The 20748-nt window shown below is 41.3% G+C and overlaps 3 protein-coding genes across 4 annotated transcripts in view; 1 reads left to right on the top strand and 2 right to left on the bottom strand.

Moving 5' to 3' along the window:
- Positions 1–252: 252 nt before the first annotated feature.
- Positions 253–2123, bottom strand: gcnt3 (glucosaminyl (N-acetyl) transferase 3, mucin type). Its single transcript, XM_069162290.1, has one exon. The coding sequence runs from the start codon at positions 1858–1860 to the stop codon at positions 577–579; it is 1284 nt and encodes a 427-aa protein (XP_069018391.1). The 5' UTR covers positions 1861–2123; the 3' UTR covers positions 253–576.
- Positions 2124–2429: 306 nt separating this feature from the next.
- Positions 2430–15246, bottom strand: LOC138205920 (proprotein convertase subtilisin/kexin type 5). Of its 2 annotated transcripts, none has more exons than XM_069162285.1 (16): positions 15042–15246; positions 13273–13476; positions 13124–13192; positions 12920–12962; positions 9943–10088; positions 8865–9059; positions 7863–7949; positions 7568–7766; positions 7224–7447; positions 6876–7118; positions 5944–6189; positions 5466–5661; positions 4872–5077; positions 4613–4713; positions 3277–3448; positions 2430–3196 (listed from the first exon to the last, which is right to left on the bottom strand). In XM_069162285.1, the coding sequence occupies exons 1-16, from the start codon at positions 15220–15222 to the stop codon at positions 2814–2816; spliced, it is 2895 nt and encodes a 964-aa protein (XP_069018386.1). In that variant the 5' UTR covers positions 15223–15246; the 3' UTR covers positions 2430–2813. The 2 variants fall into 2 exon arrangements, with proteins under 2 accessions (XP_069018386.1, XP_069018387.1); XM_069162286.1 differs by having other exon boundaries at positions 12920–12959.
- Positions 15247–16381: 1135 nt separating this feature from the next.
- Positions 16382–20748, top strand: part of otud7a (OTU deubiquitinase 7A) — a 39207-nt gene continuing 34840 nt past the window's right edge. Inside the window, exon 1 of the mRNA XM_069162501.1 lies at positions 16382–16506. The gene's annotated coding sequence lies outside the window, so the exon portion shown is untranslated. The remainder of the gene's footprint in view (positions 16507–20748) is intronic.

Here is a 20748-nt window from a genome sequence, read left to right as displayed (position 1 = left end):
TTGGACAAAACAATAGAGAAACACCTGTTTAAGGCAATTCACAGGTCACAGGCTACATATTCCAAAATGAAGACATCAACATCTAAGTTTCAACAAATATTTAACATTATAAACTTCATTGTAGTAGGATTTATTTCAGAACTGTATCAGACTGCATTAGTTTCAGCTGGGTGTAAATCGATAAACTCCCAGCTGAGTGTTTTTGTTGTTTTGTAGAACCTTCCACTTAGACTCCACTAGATGGCACCACGAATACAGATTTTATTCAAATCATAAAGGCGTGCAATACGATGAATTGTATAACAATATATAACATCTTGACAACCATAGTAAAAATGCTAAAAGCACAAAAATTACTTGAAGTCTAACAATATCCTGAAAATATCAACAGCCACAAGATTTCTTCAGAAATGCCATTACAAGACAATATTTAAAACATATTTTGATACATTTCCCTTGAAAATCCTTAATATTTTGACAATAAAGTGATATGGTGCCCATGATATTTAACTCTTCTAAATTTGAAGTATTAATTGACAAATGACACTTTGAATTTTTTTTTAATCGTTACAAGCTTTACTGTTGCTGTGGTAAAAGTGGGTCATGGCCTAAAGCTTTGAAACGCAGAACTGACTCGATACACCTGATGGCAATATCATCGACCTCGGGGTCAAACTTGTTGGCAAAGAGGTGGTGTTGTGTCAGGAGCCACTGGAGGTCCCCGGCTCCGTACACACAAACTCCTCTTCTGTAAGCACCAGTGCACGGGTTGTACGGAGCCCCGCTTTTCACATCTCCGGCTAATTCGCTCCACTTCACCACACGGGCAAGGGCCTGCATGTCTGACACATCATACTTGATGTTAGCAGGCACTGATCCAGGAACAGAGGGCATCCTCTGCAGAGTGGCCCACAAGTGCTCGTCAGGGCTGTACGTGTCCTTCTCCCACTCCAGAAACTTCTGAACCTCTCTGTCCTGCATCACATGTTTCACAAAGGCTCTTGTGACCACGAAGTAGGCGTTTCCTGAGAACAACGGACTGCTGATGGGCGGGGGACTTTTCCTCTCATTCGTCAGTATGACAGTGTCCGTGACATTGTGATGATACTGCCAGCGGACCTTCTTATAGTTAATGGTGGCTTCAGACTCCAAGCTGTTCCTCCCGTTGAGGGCCTTCAGTGCCTTTACCATCTCTCTGTTGGTTTTGATGGGGAAGTCTGTCCCACACGTATTCAGTAGGTACTTCCAGTGTACGTCCGAGTTCAGCAGATCTTCCATGCAATTCAGATCTGCCTGTACTCGGGACCATGAGGCATACACCACTCTTTCTAATTTACTGGCTACAAACACGTTGGGAAAGCATGAAACAATTGCTTCCACTGCTCTCTGAAAATCTGTGGAGGATTTCTGGTCCACGTGTACACAGTAGATGTTCTGAGGAGCGTAAACAGCTCGCAGAAGTCGCTCAAACATTTCAATCTTCTCATGGATCACCATGGAGTACGCAATGGGGAAATTACCCTCCTCTTCACTGAGAGGCACTGTAATGAATCGTCTCTTTTCAAAGTAAGCCGGGCAGTCCTTTGTGGCATTAAGGTAGAAGTCCACAGAAAAAATGTTTAGCCTTTTCCTGGATGTCAGAAGCGCTTCTAATTCCCTTTTCTTGTCTCCTATGTCTCCACTGATGATAGCCGAGCAGCCAGGCAGGTCAGTAGAGAACTGCTGTGGTATTTTGAGATGAGGCAACGCCTGCCTGTTAGAGCCGGTGTCCCAGAGAACAACAAAAAGGAACATGCCCACAAGGATGAGAGAGAGAGTCCGCAGCAACTTCCGGTGCTTCATGAACCTTCTAATAGCCATTTCCTCAACGTGAATACAGCACAGGTAGTAACCTTGTCTTCACTGCAGGTTACAGTTTGAGCAAATGGGGAGAGGCAGAGCTACTTCACTTAATAATGGAAGGCATACGAAGTCAAGAGGTGTGTTAAACTAAGGTGTGGGAGGAATTTCTTATGAAACCACTTCTAGTGTTTCTTATATGATCTGACTATTTGTAAAGCGTGATGGATCTGTCAACATCAGTGCTGTTTGATACTTAAGTATGCAGGAAAACCACCGCTCCATTTTACTGCACAAGTTAGGAACTCTTCTATAGACAAAGAGGAGGGCATCCTTAAAATGCTGGGCTAATGCTGGTCAGAGGCCAAAATGTGCCAGCGTTTAATTAAGTTTTAATTATGGTCTGAGGAATGTAGGCCTGAGATGTTGGGATGTAGTTGACAGAGTAACCTTTTAATACTAGACAGCCAGACCAAAAGCTTAAATAAAATGAAATAATGCATAGAAACGCATCTATGGTACTGTAGTGTGAAATCAGACCAGAAAATGTTCTCACAATAGAAGTTATAAGGCAGCCAGGTTTCAAGGTGTACTGAGGGCATACATTTTGAAATTTTATTTTGTTAATATTTCTACATTTTCTTTACAACAAATCGTCCAGATTTCATATTACCAGTTCATTGTTTCAAATACCTCTTTAATCTAAAGTTAAAAAAAAAAAAAAAAAATATGCATACATTTATCCTAATGGTTTTGTTTTTCAGTCTTTACTTACTTATCTAAGATTGTGCATTATACAGATACAGGCACTTTGTACAACAAAATATACACCTGGACTCAAAAAGAAACATACCAAAGCACCACTACATTCACCTCTAAACATTAACTGAGCTACTTTGAATTCATCTGTCAGTCATGATACTGAGCATCCACAATACGTTCCTCAGTTACTGTACGCTCTGGTTTGGATACATCTAAGAATTACTGAGACACGTGTTCTCGTCCACTTCCTGGTCTGCATCTGTGTTCTCCTCATGGAGGAAGCTGTAACGACGATATACAGACCCACCTCTACTGGTGTACACCACGTCCACCTCATCTCCACTGTCTGGCTCAGGCACACCGTGGGGCATGTTCGTGCTGGCGCTGCCACTCAGTCTCTCATAGCTCTGGTTCCAGCAAAACCTCTTCCTGGCATGGGCCTTGACCAAGGCAAACACGACAAGAGCCAGCCCAACTGCCAGTAGCAGGGCAATAGGCAGGGCAGCCGAGGTGTGCTTCAGAGCTCTGGAGGACATGTTCACGTCTGTTTCCTGGCCGCCCGCCGACTTGGGCTGTGGGGCCTCCACACACAGTGCTAGAACAAACCAAATGTGTTTAGTAGGTTGTTGCATCCAAACAATCCTATTTTGCTAACATACATAGCAGCATCTCCACCTGAGCGGCTGTCACAAACACAGCAGTTAGTGGAATTCCCTCCGGGCTGACAGCAGCGGGCACAACGGTTCTCCACTGCATGAAGAGCAGAGTCGCGGTGACAAGTCAGACACTGGTCAGGTCTGGGGCCGGTACAGTGCCGACACGAGCTGTCGCAAGGCTCACAGGTTTCCTACAATTAAACAGTTGCACACATAATTATACTGGGTAAATAAACAGAGAAGCAAAGGTGTTTTTTTTTCTGAGTTTTTGTAAGTATGTGTCATTAGTTTAACCTCGGGAAGGACTTTCAAACTAAAAGTTTGATTGCTCAGTTAAACATGAATATTTATTCCTTTAGTTTTTATTCAGTTCAGCTGTTTAACAACTTTTGTATGAAGATAAAAAATTATTTAGTTAATCACAACTGTGCGCTTTGAATAAATTTGACTGACAGCAAACACAAGCAAACAACATCACAAACTGGCAAATCCTGATTGGTGCACAAAGTAGGTGCCACCACATCATTTTAGCTGAACCTAACTGATGGAAAAAAAAGATTTGTCTCTTCCTCTTGTTTGCATTGTGGCTCCAGGAAGTTTCTTGTCAAGCAGGTGCCAAAAAGTATATTTTGTTTTCTCTCTCTTATTTGCATTGTGGTTCCGGAAAGTCTCTTGTCAAGCAGGCTCCGAAAAGTTTCTTCTGTTTTCTCTCTTATTTGCAAGTGATTCCTTTTTGTTTTACTTTCCGCATCTAATTGACGACTCCGCTGTGTCCTTATCTTGTGACCTACAACCAACTCTGTATTACCATACGAAAGCAGATACAAAGGGAATGGGGGTGACTGTCAACTGTTTGTCACACTGTATAAAAGCTGCCCTACGGAGGAGTGAGGTAGAGCACTGCTGGGGGGAGCAATGCTGGACACCTCTCTTTGAGGGTGCATGTATTTGCTCCTTCTTGCAAGAATAAATGTCCAATATGTTTGATTTTGAACCAAGCCTCTGAGTAATTTTTCCAACACTAACCAACTTCAGAGCAGTACAAAAACCTACAAAACAACTAAAATACAGAAATGTAAAATGCTGTCACATTTCTTGTTATTTATTTAAAAATGAATTAGAAATGTATGCAGTGACTATCAGCTGTATCACATGGATATATGAATATATCACTCAAAATAAATTTAAAATGATAATAAATAATAATATTTATAGTAGTGCACTGAATTACTGAGGAATAACTGTTTTGTATTTGTATAAAATGAAATTAGGAGTGAAACACTTCACATTTTCCTTTACATTATTATTATGATATACAGTGCATAAAGCCATATGGTACATAAATCATAGTGCACCTTTTCAGAAAAGTATTGCCCCTCTTCACAACGCGGATAGCAGACTTCGTCCTTTAGAGTGCTGCCCCAGTCGCATGTAATGCATCCCTGAGGCGAGGCGTCTGCAAACACAAACATACACACAGTCTGACATCTTACACAAATGAAAAGTGAATGTCCAATATTGACACACGGAAAAGAACATGACAAAATGTTGAGCTGCACAATAAAACAAAATGACTAAGAAATCAGCTGTAATTCATAGGCCCTTCATCTGTACCTGTGCAGGTCTGACAACTGGTGTGGCATTGTTTGCAGATGTCATTGATCTGATAGAAGCGGTGTGGGCAACGCTCAACACACAGCTTGGTGCCTTTCAGCTCTAGGAGAGGAGGTGGACAGACCCTGCAGGACTCTGGGCCCGGTCCCGTACATAGCTCACAGGACTGGTGACATTTCTGACAGTGGGAGCCCTCTCTGTAATACCTGAAGAATTAAGGAAATTATCAATATAACCAAGCCAGACAGGTACACAGACATATGATTATTGCAGCTATAATTTCAGATTCATCAGGAAGTGCTAAGTTTAAAGTTAAAAATGGTAATTATCAGTCAACAATAAAAAAATAAAAAAAAATCCTCACCAAAATCTTTACAAGAGGTTGAAAACACAACCTGTTTGGCAGAAATAATAACAATTTTGAAGAAGTTACTTCACTGCTGCAGAAATTATGGAGAAACCAGATTACATTCTGGCTTTGGTTCTTTTCCAAATTAAGTCTGCTCTGAGAATATTGGATCAGTGGGACACAAAAATTCAAAGGACCACAAAGTAAACATTTGCGAGACTATGATGAAGCTTTAAGCTTTGTACCCCGTGGGACAATGGGTGACACAGAGCTGAAGCAGACGCAGATATCCTGGAGAACAAGTGAGGCAATCTCTAGGCGATGCCCCGGTGCAGGTGGAACAGACGTGGTCACAAGGCAAACAAAATCCCAGCTCCTTTCCATCAGCTTCCTGCCTTGTGGTGTATGTACCAGCTGGACACTCACTCACACAGGTGCTGTCTGGGAAATAGCAAACAAACAGTTTCCGTCTCAACTCAACTGCTAGTTTGCTTGTTTTACGTTGTACTTTTTACCTCTTTATTCTTCTTCACTGTTTTTCCCAGATAGTTTGTTGGGACTTGACGAGTCCAACATTCTTTTGACCGAAAAACTTGTGCTTCTGTTCATCACATGTAAATTTAGCCCCATAATGCTATCATCAATCTATCCAGATGTTGTTCAATTATATGAAACTGTTGTATAAGTGAAAATAAAGTTGTAACTGTCGTAGAAAATGCTTACTATGAAGGTATTTAGGGACGGCACAGGTCTGGCACTCATTGTTGCCCGGTCCCTCGCAAGAGTAACAGTGCCGGTGGCAACCTATGCAGGTGAACTGGTCGTCGTGCATGTAGGTCCTCGGTGGGCAGTCCGTGTCGCCTGTCACGCCACACAATAAGGTGTTTGGATCCAACACGAGTCCCCTCTCACACTGGGTGCACTGGTTTGGGTCTGGGCCACTGCAGCTCATACAGGTTTGGTGGCACTCTGCATGCAATCAAACAAGTCAGATTTTCGTCATTGGAACGTTGTATCTCTATATTTACAAAATTGGCTGTGATTGCCACCATGTTTTAGATTATAATTTAAAGTACACATTACTATATGGAGACTGATGCTATTGCCACAAGGAATTTCTGCATAGTAAGCAAACAAGCATTTTCTTTCTGCAATATATTTTGTTAAATTTTTTTGTTTGATTTCCAACCCTTAACCAGGGTAATAATCCTGTTCTTTTCTTTTTGTACTATTTTTCTGTGTTATGAGAAGTGACCGTCAGAAAATAATGTTGCCCAACACATTCAATGCTGTTTGAATATCGGCTCAATAAGGTGTACCATAATGTAAAGGTATAACGTAAGTTACATTTAGTTACAAGCACAGCTGAAAGCAGCTTTTTGGTGGAAGAGTTATTTCCAAAAAGAGGAGTGACTTCAGAACTATGAAAGGGGTTTGAGTTACAAAAACACCAGATGTACAAAAAAACACACAAAATTATGTTAGTTTTTGTTGCGTGTGTGCTGACATATTAAATTATACCATTTATTTAGTTGCAGTTGTACGTATTTGCAATTAATAACACCATATTTTTTCACATCCTCAAAAATATCTTTATCACAGAAACACCCATATTGTGACATCATTTCAGGGGCATATTGCCCACCCCTACTAACCTTGACATTCTGTAGCTGTAGTTTCGTAATAAGTACCAGTGGGGCAGTCTTTGAAGCAGGCACCTTTGTAGAGCTTGGGGCTGAAAGTTGAACAGGTCTCACAGTCATCTACCAAAGGCCCTGAACAGCTGCCACAGGTAGGGTGGCACTGACCACAGCGGCCCTCTTCCATGTCCTCATAATAGCCCATAGGACAACTGGCCTTACACACACCATTTAGCATCAAGTAGAGAAAACTGCATCCTGAAATGCAGGAGGGGTGGAAAGATTGTGACACAAATGGGATATTTCAGGATGTGCTACAATGCCTTGCAGTTTGGAACATTTTCCCTCTAAAAGCTAACTCACTGAAACAGGTCCTGTCGTCCGAGCAAACGTCACAGTGGGGAGGACAGCGTCTGCAGGTACCGTCATCTGCAGGGTATGACCGCAGAGAACAGTTGAGTCTACACATACCACTCTCCAAGTAGTGGCCATCAGCACAGGACAGACACTGGGACTTGATCTCATCACATGTCAGACAGGAGCTATCACAGGCTTCACATGACCCCTGCGCTGTCTCAAAGAAACCTCTGAAAGTAAAGTGAGGAGACAATTGATGAGACATGAGGAGGGAAAAACAGCAAAACAGAACACATAATCATTACAAAGCATTTTATTCATCCTTCCGCTTAGTTTATCCAACTGCTTACTCCGGGCAATTCGACCAACACCGCCCCTGGTGGAGGAAAAGTTTATAGCTGCCTTTGGAACAGCTGATGCAGTTATTGCTGGTATCCACACAGGCCTCACAGTTTGGTGAGCAGTCCTCACACAACTGAGTAGCAGCGTTTGCGTAGGAACCGGATGGACACTGCACTACACAAGAACTGTCCTGATCCAGGAAATGTTCTGAAAGACACAAATGCACACTCACAATACACAAAAAAAAAATTGGGATTATGTTTAGATTTTCTTGGTAATGACGAACACAGTAAATAGTTGTACCTTTGAAACAATAAGAACAATCCAGTGCCTGTGGGCCAAAGCAGGTCTTACAGGATGCATCACATGTGTGACATTCACCATATTTCTCTGAAATTAAAATACACATAGTACAGAATCTGTTTCACTGATATCAACCAGCAGAGGGAAACGTAACAAGTAACAATATGTTTCATAGGCACATATGATTCAAAATGAGCCATAATAAGGGCTTGATGTCATTGATTGGTCAACAATGAGAGAGTGTATTGCAGGCTGCATTGTGTGTTCAGTGAGTATAAAACCCGACTGCTGACTTGAAGTAGACAGAGGACACTATAATTAAATAATTTATGTTCGATCCTGTCTATGGATAAAGCTGTTGTAAATACACTGAACTGCAAATTCACAACTTAATAATTCTTGCAATGCAACACAGTGCTTTGAGATTCAAATCAAAAAGGCCTAAAGAATTTCACTCAAACCAGTCAGCAGTAGGTCATTTAGAAAATGTCTGACGGACTGATCCGCACAAGAATGTAAATAATAAAACTGATTAGACAGAAATGTAAATGATCAGCTTGATAAACTGCATGATTGACAACAATAAAGTAATGTCTCCCAGTGCTGTTGACACAAAAACCAAAGGGAAAGCAGTTAAAGAGCCAGATGCTTGAGGCAGAGGCGCCGTTAAGCTGTCCTTCAACCTGGAGGTCCTTCAGCAGGGTTCAAGCTCAAGGCTCAGCAGCAAGCATTCACCTTGTTAAAATGTCCCTCTGAATTTCTGGGACAGTGTATTGACCTCAGCAGTCACCCGCAGTAGAAAAACAATTACTTCCTTCAGGGAATCAGTCAAGCGTCATGTTATGAATCAACTAATATGCTATTCTGTCTTTTGCTCACTTGGTTTTACTGTATTACAGGAAATCACCAGCTACATTTACCGAACTCTAAAAACTCATACTTTTTTTTGTTTTTTTTAAACCAGGATTAGCCACTAAAATTAGGCTTTATCATTCCACTTACCATCAAAGTACTGTCCCAGTGGGCAGTTAACCTGAGGGCACTGTCCATGTAGAGCAAGATTACCACCAAGACAAAGGTCACAGTCTGTTAAACGAGGTCCGTGGCACGTCTGGCACGAGCTGTGACAAGGCTGGCAGCGCCACCCACTGGAGTCAGTGAAGGTCTGCTGTGGACACCGTTTCATACAATCACCTCCTGACATGGCAGAGAGGTACAGAGAGGAAATGTCATTTTCATTATTATCACATTACTTTCCATTACAAAACTTCAATTGTATTAACAATAGCATCCCTGAAAAACCAACAGAGACTATTCAGTTGATGATATCTATTTATCCTGTATTCATGTAGAAAAGTTTTACTAAAAGTCAGGCTATTTTTGCAGGAATAGTCTGATAACTAGCTGTTACTGAAATATTCACCAACAGACACACCAACACTAGATTTGTTTTAATTTGTAAAACACAATCTTTAGTTGTTTTTAAATGGCTCCGATATAGTTTCAAAAACGATCTGCTCATTTCTTAATTTACTCCTCAACTGTTTTAAATCCTTCTCTTCTGTCCAACCATTCAGGACCGCTCCCCCTCCAAATTCCATCTGACTGTCCGGGCACGAAACAATGACCTAGATCTTTAGAAAATGGACTGAAGGTAGAGGCTGACTACCTATGATGGATCCAATCTGACACAACGTACAATCACATTTCCATAAATATGTACATGTTAACATAATAGACTGGCAGTGCGCTTGCGAATATTTATCGTTACTATCAGGTTTTTATTTACAATCGAAAAGCTTTTCTTTCAGATTCCTACAGAGAACAACAACCCCATCCTAATTCCTTGTTTGCATAAACCCTACATTTGCATATCTTACCTTACAGATTTGCTGACAAACATCATTTGCAATCCAAATGATGATTTGTCTTCAGCAAGAATGACTGCTAACTCTCAGCAACACACTGATTGAAGAGTACATTTAACAAACTCTTCTACTGCGTAGGAAAAAATGGACATCTGAATCCTTTGGTGGAAAACAAAACATATACAGAAATGATTATTCTTTTCTACTGGTACCGTTGAGGAAGTAACCAGGCTGGCAGGCAAGGCACTGTGTGTTACTCCTGCAGTCTTCACATGGAGCTGGGCAGGAGAGACAGACACCCCTGCCCCGGTCCTCGTAGGTGCTCTGGGGGCAGTGTCTGCGACACTGGTGTCTGAAACTGTAAGGAAAGATGAATTCAAAAACTAAAATCAAATACCATTCAAAATATTAATTTATGTTATGGATCTATAAGCCATTGTAATTAGCAAACCATTTGTCTAGAACTTGGCTTGGCCTGTGTATGTGTAACAGGTCAGTCACTACTTGACTTAAACCCGCTGTCACAGCCATTTAAACAAAAGGAAGCTATTCGTAAAGCAAACTTTTGTTTTCGTAACGCAAACGTGCATAACAAAACTTCTAAAATATCAAAAAGCTGATGAAAACTATTGTGATTTAATGGCATGTTCAAAGCTTTAAAGTGAAGGAGGGTGGTGATTGCTGCAGGCAACTTCTGCCCACATGGCTGAGGCTGAGGCTACATGAAGTGAAACCAGGGCAAATACAAAGCACACCACATGCAAGAGGCAATCCCAACATGCACTGTGTCAGTCCACAGCACACCTGCAGCTGTATTGTTGACTTCAATGGACTCCTCTGCCAAAAGGTGCATTCAGTCAAACAACAGTAAGGACGGCAAACAGAGAGGAAAATATAACATAGGGTGCCTTTCTTCAAGCTTATGGTGGTTCTATTCTCTTCTTGAGGCAGACATTTAATTGGTGTTTTATTTGTAGCCCAGAGCTATGGGGTGATTTCTGTCATTAACCTATCCCATCTGTCCTTCGGGGCTTAACTGAGTTATTAAATATGAGACAGCTGACCTAAAAAATTGCCTAAAACAGTTGAGACATGAGTTGCAAAGATGTTACACGTAAAGCATTAAAGCGAGAATAGGTCCCACTTTAAACACGGAATGAAACAGGCCAAAAAGCATTAAGCTGCTAACTTGTTGTGTAACATTCACTGATGTTTACTCTGACACCTTCCTATGTGAGAGAATCTGACCACTGACATCCCAAACTGCACTTCCTACTGCGTTGCCGTGGATTTGGTGCTAAAATGTGGTGGTTGTTTGAGGAGGAACAGCTGGAGGCGCCACACTGCATCCATCAACTCACTCACAATAGCAGCTGGTGCAGACCAGGCCCTGTCTCGAGCCAGAAAATAGTAGTCTACTTAAGAATCTGCAGGATGTTTAAGAATCCCTCTGTGCAAATATTAGACTGTCAGGAGAACGCATTTGCATTTCCAATGCAACTTTTGTTTAGGTCTTTCACTCCATGAATTAGTTAGGAACAAGGTGAACATAAACTGTAGGTAGTCTCTAAAGTTAAGAAAGCTTGGACTAAAGAATGGATTAAAGGATACTGAGGATGAATCACAGCAATTTTTTTTTGGTTTAGCTTGGTTCCTTGGGGAGGAAGGTAAATACCAAGCATCCATCATGGTGTCATTCCTTCCAGTGGGGGAGTGTTTTATGCAAGAGTGACATTGGCTGCTCGCCAAAGTTGTCCAACTTTAACATTTTTCATCAACAATAGCAAAACCTCTAATAGTGCAATTTCTTGACATGCTAGGAACTGTCAAAATCTATCACCGTGAGACTCTTCCTCCAGTTATAGATCAACCTGTGCTATATTACATTTATTTCATCAGTGTTTGCCGCACACAGTAGAAGTATTAAGAACAGAAATTACTGAGATGGCCTGTCGTTTCAAATCTCTACAACCATTACTGTTAAAGTAGAAGTCACACAAGTAGATGCACAGAAGAAGACTGAGTGTCTCAGTGCTCCTATTTAACAGCGGTCAAAGGAGGTGCGTGCAGTGAAGTGGTGCGTTTTCCTTCAACCCTTCTCTGCTGTGATTCACATGAGCAGCCAGTGAGGTCAAGATGATGTGCCCTATATATTCACAGCTGCTACTGGCTATGCTTTCAACTTATATGCATTCTCTTGTTCTCTCTTCTCCACTCCTTCTTACACATAACATAAAAACACACTCTGTTAAGTCTCCTCTGAGCTCAAACCAAGGCTCGGGTAACAGTGTGCGACTCGCAATGGAAGGTAACCTGAATCACAGGAGGCCTAAACTCAGGCAGGAGGAGGGAGGGGGGGTGGGGTGTACACAATTGCAGGTCTGTTCTGGCTCTATAACCTCTGTAACACACTGAGTCCAAGTGATAAGCTGGTGTAAACAGAAATCCAGGATACATTTCTTGTGGCATGAAGAATAACTGAGCAAATTCTGCTGAACAATTCATGGAATGATGTGGCTTTTTAGCCATCGTACTGCATGTTGATTTACCCAACTCTTTATCTACCAAGGCAAAGTCAATGAAGGTAAAAACAACAATGTCATTTTGAGGTTAATTATTTCTTGGCAGCATGTTTAATGTCCATAATTTAAAACTGCAGAAAAAAAAGTATGAATAAATCATAGCACCATGCAAAATTATATCTCCTTTATGTCAAAAAGAGAATTGAGAAAATGTTTAATGCATTAGCTAAAACAATTAAAAGATTAATCTGCAAACATGTTGATGGTTTAAGTAAAGTTTCTCAGCAAACATTCAACAAATTATGTAAATTCAATGTTTCAATTATGAATATTTGCTGATTTTCTCACTCTTCTGTGATTGCAAACTGAATAGCTTTGAATTTAAACTGTTATCTAAAAAAATAAAAAAATAAAAAAACTGAAAACAAACAAACAAAAAAAACATTTAAATGTCTAAACTTGGACTTCTTTTTTTTTACATTTTCAAAATTGGTCAATTAATATAGAAAAAAAATTAACAGATTAATTGATAATGAAAATAGTCATTAGTTGCAGCCTTTGTATTAAATCTAGGAAGAGTTGCATTTGATTGTCTAAGAGAAAATGAGGGAAACAAGAAAAGAGGATATAATAATAACAAAGCAACAAAACAAAAAAAAAAACTCACAGAAAGTAACCTTCAACACAGCTGTTGCAGATCTCACGGCCTTCTGGGTACAAAGGAGAAAAGGTGATTAATTAGAATTCATCGGGAGAAGCAAACTGCATTGTGCACCATTATCATCAGGGTTTTACTATACATCACTGATTCTCATTACAGTGGGGACACAACAGCATGGTGCTGTGGGCCTGATACAGAAGGCATGTTTACCTGTGGAGCATGTTTTGCAACCCATTTCACAGTCAATGCACTCTCCTGTATCAGGGTCCTGCACCTGCCCTGAAACACAGAAAGCCAGCATTATGGATGTCGTCCTCTTTAAGTTACAGCCCACTCAGAAAACTCTGCTTTACATTTACCTATGTTACACAGCACTGTTTGGCAGACCCCGTTCTGGAGCTTGTAGTGCTCCCGACATTTGGCACATATGTTGCCATCTGTGCATAGTTCACAATTGGCTATGCAGGGCAGGCAGGCATAGTGACCCCTGTCAGGATAGAGTCCCCGGGGGCAGTGCGTCCGACAGCGACCTTGGTAAAGGAAACGTTCCTGTCCATCTTCATCTGAGGAGGACACAGAGGACTTGTTACCAAAAAGCCTGTATTTTCACCTCTGATGAAGATACTGCTAGCGATAATCGGAAAATGAAAATCAATAAGCTTCTCATGACAAATACAGAAGTAAAGACATTATCTAACATGGAATGGAGGCTTACCAAATGAAACATGGGTAACTATTGAAAAACTCTGCATTTCATTACACATACAAATTATAGTTAATAAAAACTGAAAATAGAGGCAACAGGTAGATGTTAAAGTCACAAACATGATCATTAACTGATGGCTGCAGCAAAGCATATTGGCTGCAAATAACAGATTGCAGTGTGAGATCACCTCCTGACTGGTGATGCTCCAATAATGTAAACAAGGACAATCAAAGGCAGACAATCAGAGCTGCGGGCAGAGACAAAGTCTTGTGTTGGCCCTAATCATTAATACGGTGCCACCTGCCACTAGCCTAGCCGAGCTGTGGCACCTGAGGCATCTCTGGAAGCGGCCGAGTTACAGCATTGTCTCATCTGCTCAGCACTGCACAGAAGATGTGCGAGACAGGGAGGAGAAGGACCGCAAGCTGCTGCTGCTGCTGCTGCTGCTGCTACTGCTGCCTTTCTTCCACCTCCCAACGACTGAACCACAGCACACACAGGGAAGTATGGCATATGACGACAAACCACAAAGCCACATAAAAAAAACATATAGCAATGTACACTAAAGTAGTGTGTAAAAACAATTAGGCCACACGATTTTAAGATGCATTTATTCATGGAGGGATGCGTGAAGGAAAAAGAGAGAGAGAGACTTGCAGGTTAAACCCAGTGAACTGCAGCAGCAATACTTTCACCCCAAGGGGATAAGCCGCCCCCACCACCACCACCACCACACACACCACACACACACACACACACACACACACACACACACACATACACACACACACATTAACAAAGGCCCCATTCTGACATGATCAGATTACACTGTGAAAACGAGAGAGAGAGAGAAAAATGATCACACCTTCATTTCTTACCTATTTCAAAGGTGCCCCTATAACAGAAAAATCAACAAGTTCTACAGCCAGTCTTTGGCTGTTTAACAAGAGTAAATGGTAAACCAGAGATGAATGCTCCTTGCCCAATACAAAAAGCCTTTGTAAAACAGCTTTGGTAACCATTAAATAGGGCTGCCTTGAAAAAAAATAATTCCCTCTTTGTTGGATTAATGAGTCTGTGACATGGCTTTGTTGCAATCTGGCATTTGTCGGGCCAAACTGCAAAAAAACAGAGTAATTAGATAGCCTGGCAAGCAATTTTAGTGTCCATACTTGCAACTTTCATTCAGCAGTTTTGAGGAAAAAAAAAAAAAAAATTCTTTGTCAAATGATGGCCAAACCTAATTTTTTTTTGTCTCTGCAGAAACTACACTATTTATTTTTTTTATTTTGTTTTATAACAAGAGGGGTAAGATGTTAAAACATAGCCTATAATTCGCCTTTATTCTTTTGAAGAAAAAAACCAACATCAATATTGTCGCTGTGTAGAAAGTACCCGACGAATATAGGAACTCGTACTCACAAACTCCACAGGTTGTGCATTCAAACAGCTCATGTCCGCCGCACTCCGAGCAGGTGGGATGACACAGGACACACTGGTTCTTCAGCATAAACTGTCCGCTCGGACAGGACGACGAGGGTTTGCATCCGATAAATCCGACACAGAGGACGAGGGGAACGAGCAACGCCGTGAAGGACCTCATGGCTCTGCCCGAGGGCTTTCAGCGAAAGTGAGGGAAATAACAGCAAACAGTCAGGGCTGTATCCGAAGACGCAGCGTAGGCTACGTACGTGCAGCAGGTACGCTGGCAGATCAATATGTGGGGCTCTGTGACAAGAGCCGAGAAATAACTTGCTGGACCAGTTCGGTCAAGTGAATCACCGGACAAATGACTGCGGCGAGAATTAAGTAAATAATCCCAATAAAACAGGAGAACATCCAGTGTCTTTGTCACGATAGATAGATAGATAGATAGATAGATAGATAGATAGATAGATAGATAGATAGATTGATTTCCTTGAAAAGTAGTGCTTTAATTGCTTCTGTATTTATGTAGCCTACTTTTGTAATGGTGCTCCTTTTTTTTTTAATTGACTTTTTACTTCAATTTCCCATTTATTTAGAATGATTTATTCATTTAAATGTATATTTAGGCTATGCAGGCTATTTATTTATGTACGACGACAAGGCCGATCTTCTTTCATAAATCCTGTTGGGGGAATAGAGTGGACAAACAAAGTATTTGTAATACTTATGACTGCAAAAAGGTATTAAAATATCAATGGTAGCAACACCATGAAATACTGCAGATTCATCATGAAATACTGCAGATTCATCATGAAATACTGCAGATTCATTAAAAAAAAAAAAAAAAAAAAAAAAAAAAAAAAAACCGTTTTGGACCAATGAAGCTTAAACCCAGAACGTTTTGGGGAAGGAAAAAAAATGGTGTGACTTTGTGTTTCATTTATAGGTACATTTAAAAAATATTTATATAGCCTTTTCCTTGTCCTATTTTAATCATGGAATAGTTTTCACTATCTTAAAATGTGTTCATGAATGCGTTTTGAAGCTCTGAAACATTCAGCACTGGCTAAAGTAAAGCAGGAAGCCAGTGGACGCTTCAGATTTTGGAAAAAAAAAAAAATCTAAGTTGTTGTCAGCTGCTGACTTTGTTTTTGTTCAAGCACAGCGGCCTCTAGCGGCGCCTCGCAGGATGTGCTTCCGAGGGCGTGTGCAAAAAAAAAAAAAAAAAAGTCTCGTCACCGGTGGCGTCACGCGTCTGCCGGAGGGAGGCGTGGCTTTGTTCTGCTGCAGCGGAGAAACATGACATGGGGATGAGCGAGAGAGAGAGAGAGAGAGAGAGAGAGAGAGAGAGAGAGAGAGAGAGAGTGAGAGAGTGAGACAGCCTGATAGGAATAAACGGTTCGTCAGAGGTCTGGGCTGAAAACGTTATGATGGGGGAGCAATGACTGAAAACACAACGGTAAGAGGCAGACCTGGTTTTATTTCTTTTTTCTTTTTTCCCTCTCCACCTACAGCGCGACAGCACGAATCATGGCTCGTTTGATAGTGAACACAATAGGCTGCAACTGCAGACAGGTGCACCTGCCTTTATGCGAGTACGTGCCTCGATGCGTTCAACTTCAGGTTCCGTGCGACTACCTTCAATTTAGGTCGAAGGCAGACACAACGAGGCCACAAATCTCATCGACGGTTTGGGATGAGATTTGAGGTCCGGAGTCTGGGAGTGAAATACTGTAAACATGGATCTGTATGCTTAGTCACAGACCTTTTGCGATGTAGGAACATATACAGTAGCAGTGAAATATAGCCTAGATCTGAGAGAGCTGGGTGTATTTGGTGATGGCAGCATATCCTATATATATATATATATATATATATATATATATATAAAAATAGCTCATACAGGAAGGTTAGGATTCTTTTTACAGACACGGAATATTAATCATCACAGTGTTTTTTTTTTGGGGGGGGGGGCAAGATGGCTTTACATGCAGATGGTGATGAAATACATAACTGCTGTTCACACAGTGAATCACAGCCGTTTCACTTTTGGCTGTTTATCTTATAGCATAGGAAGCCTTCGCTGCAAACACCGGTGCCTGGTTTTGTTCTGGTGTTTCCTTTATTGTTGGCCTAGTGTCTACCAACTACGCCTGCCTGTAGAGATAGTGAGGCCACCGATTCACTGCTACGGTATTTTTAAGCCCTATTCATGTCCCCTGACAAAGACCTACACAGTAAAACCTTTAATCTTTCATTAATGCCAGCTTATATTTGGTACATAAGTGTACGTAATAAATTTGACCATATAGTCCCCCCCCCCCCCCCCCCCCCCATTTCATTTTGAAGATGATGATTTACATCAAGTCAACTTTTCCATCTTAACTTCGCAAGTTATCCAGCCACCTATTACACCTGTGTCTGAATTCTGTACTCGGGTCTGTGAGACGGGCAGCGGACAGAGATAGCTCGAATAGTTGGGGCAGAGCTACAAAGCTGGGCCTGTGGCTGCCAGGCCAAGCCAGGCCAGGCCAAGCCAGGCCATGCCAGCTCCATACAGGGCTTCAGTGCAGCAGGGCACTGGGGAGAGGGCGCTTGGCACCTGATCAGTTACCACAGTGAATTCTGTTCCTGTCACTGGCATTTAGCTACAGAAAAGCAGAGCAGAGATGACGGTTGTTGTTGAACTCAGTCGGGCTTTCATGTCACCGAGGCAGTGCTGCTTTATCAAACTGCTCCTCTGCTGATACAAAATGACATCCCTTTGCGAACATCTGTGCCAATTGCCCACTACCTACTTCAAAAACCTGAGCAGAGAAATCACCCACATAGGATATCAGTGTGGAAAACACTGGTTGCATTGCTGTAGTAGCATTTCAATTTATTTATGCAAATTTTGCACCGTAAATGTAAATAGTAAATGTATGTTTTTCCACTGGTATCATTAGACACACAGCAAAATTATCCAAATAAATGATCTTGTCCCTGAAAAGCAGCAGCAAAAGGGACTTAAATCTCTTGTTTCCTTTTAAAAGACTTCCATGTCTCCATGCCTGATTCCCCCAAAGTTTAGTCCTTTAGAGGAGGATGAAATAAGTCAAGTGCCCATGGTAATCATGGCCCAATCACTGCATGGCTTTGAAGTGGGCCCTGTTCTTCAGACATCTCTACAGGTGGGGAGTCAATGTTAAGTGTTCTGTCTGCAGGCAGAGGGAGGTCAGCTGGAGGCCAAGGAGGCAGGCAGAGGGGCTCCTCTCACACATCAAAACAGGGAAGGGTGGAGGGGTGGGGGGTAGTGGTCCCCTTCCCATATAGTCACCGTGGTTCAGTGTGAGTCTGTATATGCACTATCCAGGCTTTGATGTGGGATGGATCCTTTTAGGGACTTTTGTCTCCCAGTTAGAAAACCTATTGTTGAATTTATGTGTGAATGGATATTAAATGTACCTCCAAATCACACGCAAATAAAGTTGTAAGCTTTGTTCCATTAAGCTGCAAATACATACCCTTTCTTTTCTTTTTAAACTGTCATCATTTTTTTTTATTTTTTTTTATTGTGAAACGAGATGTGTTTCCTTGCAAAGTCAGAGGTTGTGTCTATTTTTGATGTCTGACTGAAGGGGTAGCTTGTAACCATAGGCTACAGAGAACCACATAGCCTTTAACTTCCTGATAGGGTGTTTGGAAGCCTTGCATTTTAACCATGTAATCTAAATTATTGAAGCAAGAAAAGCCTAATTTGAGCTACAATGAGGACACCTAGATACGGCTGAGGTGGAACAAGCAAGTGGAAGTCAGACGGTGACATTAGTTAATAAGGCACAATTGAATATAATATATTTTAAGAGGTTTTAAGAGTTTTCTATAATCATAGACAAAGTCTGTTTTCCACATCTGCGTCAGGATTTTAATGTTTGATTTCTAAAATTACGTCTCGGTGTCGTCCCTTTTATTGAATCCAAACTCTGAAACTAAAACCCACAGGGTCTAAAGTCAGTCGATTACATGCTGAGCTATGAACCTGAATTGCATACGTGTGGATGTAACTTACTGTATTACAATAGAATTAGTTTTGAGGATGAATTTATTCAGAGATATGATCATCATAAGATGGTTGGAACCATTGAAGTTTCACTTTTAGATTAGCAACAGTTAATGTTTCTGTGGAACAAGCAAAGCTTGGTTTGCTTAGATTTTTGCTGTCTTAAAACAGCGATGTAGAAACATTTTTTTGGTTGCACATAATATTCAGGGTTGAACCACAAATGAAGCCATTCTGTCAAACTTCTAATTACCTACAACTTTTCCCTTTGCTGTAGATGATATCGTTAACCAGGGCTGGGCGATATGGACCAAAAAAAAATCACATCTGGGTATTTTTAGGTTATACAAAACATATATCTTGATATTTTCTACAATGTGGGCTAAATGTTCATTTGTAAATCACGAGCATTTTTATTTCAACAAAGTGTGATTAGAATAAAACGCAGCGATAGGGTTTTCTTCCCTTTTTTTTTTTTTTTTTTTAAATATACAGCCGGAGAACACCTAAATGAAAAATATATAGGATAAATAAGCCTAAATAAAAAAATAGGCCTTTCTCCGAGAGTGCTCCTTCAGTTTTCTCAACAACAACAGCAGACTTGACATGTTGCAGTAAACGAGTCATCTCATTTCCGCTGAGTATGCGTTACGCCGGCAGTAACACGCAATTTTTCATATGGCAAATTAGTGAGGCTGGCTAATCACCCGCTGTACGTTTAAACTTACACTAGTTTTGCTTAAGCACTCATAGCTCTCTCTTTGTTTTAACAACCTCCTTGCTAATCACACAAGCTTTTCAGATCTGCAAGTTACTTTCACTGAGCAGTTAGCGATGGCTTGTCTCTCTCCCTCTCGCTCTCTTGCTTTCTCTTGCGCGGTGATGATGATGATGATGATGAGGATTGATGAGGATGATGTTACTTTATTGTCGGACAAGTCTGACATTTTTTTTTTTTTTTTGCATCGCAGCAGCACCGTGTTAGTATTTCAAAGAATTTGAACATTGACGAAAACACAGGAAAACACACATTTCATCGACGCGCATTTAATCTGGTCGTATTTAACTTTCACCGGTTCCCAAAAGAGCGTTTTCACTATAACCTTATTCAAATACGCAACCTGGAGTCTCTGATTTGTTGATTATAATTTGTACTCCCTGTTTCAGAACACGATTAGGATCAGAGATAAGTTCAGCTATTTCTCGGCCACCTTTAGTGATAACAATGCATGTCATAAATGTAGGTTTTTTTTTGTGTGTGTGTGGTGATGGAGGCGAGGCTCAGTCCACAGCCCCACACACACACACACACCATGAAAACTTCCATCGGTAGCCGCGACAACGAGCCAGACTCCCATCGGCTGTTTGCGATCCATTTCTCTCCCCGGTAGCTCCCGAGCTGCTGGGGGTGGGGGGTGGGGGGGTGGTTGGGTGACTGTCGGGTTGGGTTGGGTGACTGTCCACGGGTGACCGTCCAAAAGAAGCTTTTTTCCCCACGACGAAACCAACAAGCCTGTTCCGTGGGGCTTCACGGGAGAGACGCGAACCCTGGTGGAGCTCCACCGAAGAAACGGGTCATGTAACGCAGCGTCAAACGATAAACTATATTCTCTCATTTAAAAAAAAAAAAAAATCAATATAGCTTAGAAAGTCGTGTTT

Source organism: Embiotoca jacksoni, unplaced genomic scaffold, assembly GCF_022577435.1.
Source record: "Embiotoca jacksoni isolate LCO1_2020_lvr unplaced genomic scaffold, fEmbJac1.0.p SCAF_3, whole genome shotgun sequence".
In the NCBI taxonomy this organism is placed as follows: Eukaryota; Metazoa; Chordata; class Actinopteri; family Embiotocidae; genus Embiotoca; species Embiotoca jacksoni.
This window is presented reverse-complemented; position numbering and strand designations above follow the sequence as displayed.